The 3,345-nt window shown below is 38.4% G+C and overlaps 1 protein-coding gene across 2 annotated transcripts in view; it reads right to left on the minus strand.

The window, feature by feature from the left end:
* Nucleotides 1-3,345, minus strand: part of LOC121812424 (B- and T-lymphocyte attenuator-like) — a 13,499-nt gene that overhangs the window by 4,211 nt on the left and 5,943 nt on the right. For both annotated transcript variants that reach the window (XM_042214579.1, XM_042214578.1), the window contains exons 3-4: nt 887-1,207; nt 715-753 (exon numbers count right to left, since the gene is read on the minus strand). In XM_042214579.1, the coding sequence (XP_042070513.1) occupies nt 715-753; nt 887-1,207 (360 nt within the window). The remainder of the gene's footprint in view (nt 1-714; nt 754-886; nt 1,208-3,345) is intronic.

Genomic DNA, 3,345 nt, shown 5'->3' on the forward strand with positions numbered 1-3,345 from the left:
GTGGGGGAACTTGCACAATCGGTGGCTGACTAAATACTTTTTTGCCCCACTGTAATAAGAATCACTTACTCTGAGCATCCAGAGTGAGGATGAGGATTGTGAAGATCAGCAAATAGAGAATGGTCCTGCATGAGTAATGTTTCATAGCAGACACTTAGTAAACCAGCTGCCTACATGTGTAAAGCCTGTATGTGCTCTGTAGAGACAGTGCATGGTATCTGGCTGACTTCATCACTTCCTGTTTCTGATTACAGGCGTCTTTGGATGAATAATAGTGTTAGAGTTTGTGTTTTGGAGGCTGATACACTCAGTATATATCTACCACTTGAAACTTTGGGCATTGATGAGATTAAAACAAAAGTTGTTGTTTTTTTCATTGCTTTATAAGAAACACAGAATGAGAATAATTTGTTATAATATTTTAAACCTAACAGATATGGAGAATATTTAATGTTTTTTTAATCGCAAAAAACAATTAATTTTACATTTTGCATTTCCAAATGAACTACAAAAATTTCAAGAGCTCATTAGTCATTCATGTAATCGGAAAGTGAGTGGATAGCTTGTTGCTGTACGTGATATGTACACATAGAGCAACAAGCCTTCTGTGTTGTCAGGAGCAGAAGTTGTGCTGACTGAAAGAAAAACAGTTTTCAGTCAGTTTGGATTTAATACAGCTACAACAACACACACTTAACGTAAAACCTTTCTTACCTCTGACATTATTCTGTGTAACAGTAATTTCACCATGATCTGTAAAAACAAAACAGAGTCGCTGTCTGAGATCCGAACAACACAAAAAATATCATGAGACTGAAAAAGACCACTGTGCAGTGTGAGTGAAGGTTTCTTAGAGAAGTATAATTAGTGAAAAATCCACACTCACCGTAGACATTGACAGTGATGGCATGACCCATACTCCCTCCACCTTGACACTGATACTGACCAGAGTCACTTCTGAGAATGTTTTGGAAGATCAAATAGAAGATCCCTGCTGAGTCTTTAAAATGTTTCCATGCTGTTATAATGTGACTTTCACCTCTGACATTGACGGGGACAATAGCTTCCTCAACTTTATACCAGGTGACTGTTGGTGGTGAATCATTGCAAAAAATAACTGTGCAATTAATCCAAAGTTGTTGTCCAGCTGATGCATTATAAACTGTGTTGCGACGTACTCTAATTTCTGTAGAACAGTCAGAGTCACCTGCAGAAGAGAAATTATACCAAACACATAAAGAAGAACAATTAGAAATTAAGAAACGTTTGATGTTAATTTTAATTTAATTAAGAACATAAAACAATATATTACACAAGAGACTAATCAAAGGTGTTTAGACAATACATGTATATAAAGACTGTTTAATTGGACAAAACAAATAAATATATAAACAGAAATAAAAATTGTGCACATTCCTATAACCTTCTTAGAAAGATATTAAAAGTATAATGAATACTCACTGTACAAAAGAAAAAAAAAGTATAATTTGCAACAATAAGATCAAAAGAGAAGTAAACATGAGGTATGACAGACATCAAAAATGGAAAAAAAAAATCCAGAATAAAAAGTGTCACTGGGTGACATTTATTTGATGATGTCATGACAGGCTGTGTGGCAGGCAGGCAGCAGGAGTGGTGGACCGAAAATGCAGGACTCTTGGAGACGGGACTTAAATTCAAAACCCAGCTTTTTTTGCTGGAAAAAACTCTCAATCAATTAAACTCACAAAAACAAAATCCAAAACTCTACGGACTGAATTGGAACAGAGAACCTAAACAGGAGCCAATCACACAGCAGCTAGAGGGTAGCAACATTGATGACATGACAAAGAGTAAAGGAAAACACAGGGCTTATATACCCAGGGGAGTAATCAGGGAATGGGAAACAGGAGGGAGACACAGCTGGGAGGAATTAGGGCAAACGAGACAAAGAGAAGTAAAACTGAATTCACTGACATAAGTCATGGACTTTCAATGTAAAACAGGAAACAAGAAACAAGTAACAATGATGCAGACTGAACTAAATCTAGAATAATGATAGTGAACACAGCACAACTAAAGAATCAGAACATAAATCCTAGTACAGAAAAAACACCAAAATATAAGAAAAAGAAAATGTTGGGTCGAAATGACCCAGAACTGTGACAGGAAAAGTAATTTGCATGAACTCCAGCAGTTCAGCAAACTGTGAGTGAACCCATCCTAACACAAAGGGAAACCTAAAGCCATGTGTATTAATTTAATGTCACTGCTCTTAAAAACTGAGCTCACACTCTCACTACAAGATCCACCAGCAGGTGTCCCGGAGCCGTTTATCATATGACAGAAAAACTGGAAGTTTAAACTTCTGTGACAGCACGTATCATTACTGTCCTCTAGAAAACCTTTAAGAAATCATTTGCTTTTCATTTTGTACCAAATAATTTTATGTTGAGAAGAATAAGATAAACCCTGAAGATTCATAGTAGTTTAAAAAAGAGCTGTGAGATTTTTCCTGTGAGAATATCAGTATAGGCAGGTCCACCACTGATGTCCTGTGTTTTTCACAGATGGTTTGGTGGAGGGTCAGTGGTGGAAGGACCGATGACTAAATCTGGGAGTTAAATTCTTGCACCCACTATCAGATTCTACACTGGTGCAGTGGGTCCTGGGTTCCTCCTAGTCAACAACAGTACCCGGCCTTATGTGGCGAGAGTTTGCACATGAGAGGATGAAGGAATTTGCACCACTGACTAGCCTCCACACCAACCTGACATAAATCCAACAGAACACCTGTGTAACATTATGTTTCAGTCCATTTTACACCACCAGGTTGCACCTAAGACTGTCCAGGGACTCAGTGATGGCCTGGTCCACATCTGGGTGCAGATCCCCAGGACACCATTCCTTCCTCAGGAGCATGCCCCGATGGTGTCTGGCATATACATTCAAACATGTGGGGGGTGGGGGTCACACAAACCACTATTTTGAGTTGCTACAGTAACAGTTTGCCAAAATGGACTAGCCTGAAGTCATAATTTTTGTCTGACTTTGAATTCAGCCTTTGTGCACATGGATGTTCACTGCTTGTAGACTTAAATTACACCTTTCTTGGCTGCTACTTCAAAGCGCATTGTGCGCTGTCTGTCCTGCGTGCTGCACAACAATATTGAATATTTAGTATTTACTGCTGTTTACACTTAGCTAGATTAATGCGATGGTGTTGTGTTTAGTATGTTGCTTTGTTTTGTTTTGTTTTGCTTGTTTTCTATTCTTCTTCTCTCAACAGGTGATCCAGGAGATTTTTTCTCCCCCCCTTTCTCACTGTCCCTCTCCCCTTCTGTTTTTCTTTTCCTTCCTCTTTCT

This window comes from Haplochromis burtoni, unplaced genomic scaffold, assembly GCF_018398535.1.
Source record: "Haplochromis burtoni strain Fernald_Lab_line unplaced genomic scaffold, NCSU_Asbu1 Contig_590, whole genome shotgun sequence".
NCBI classification, from domain to species: Eukaryota; Metazoa; Chordata; class Actinopteri; order Cichliformes; family Cichlidae; genus Haplochromis; species Haplochromis burtoni.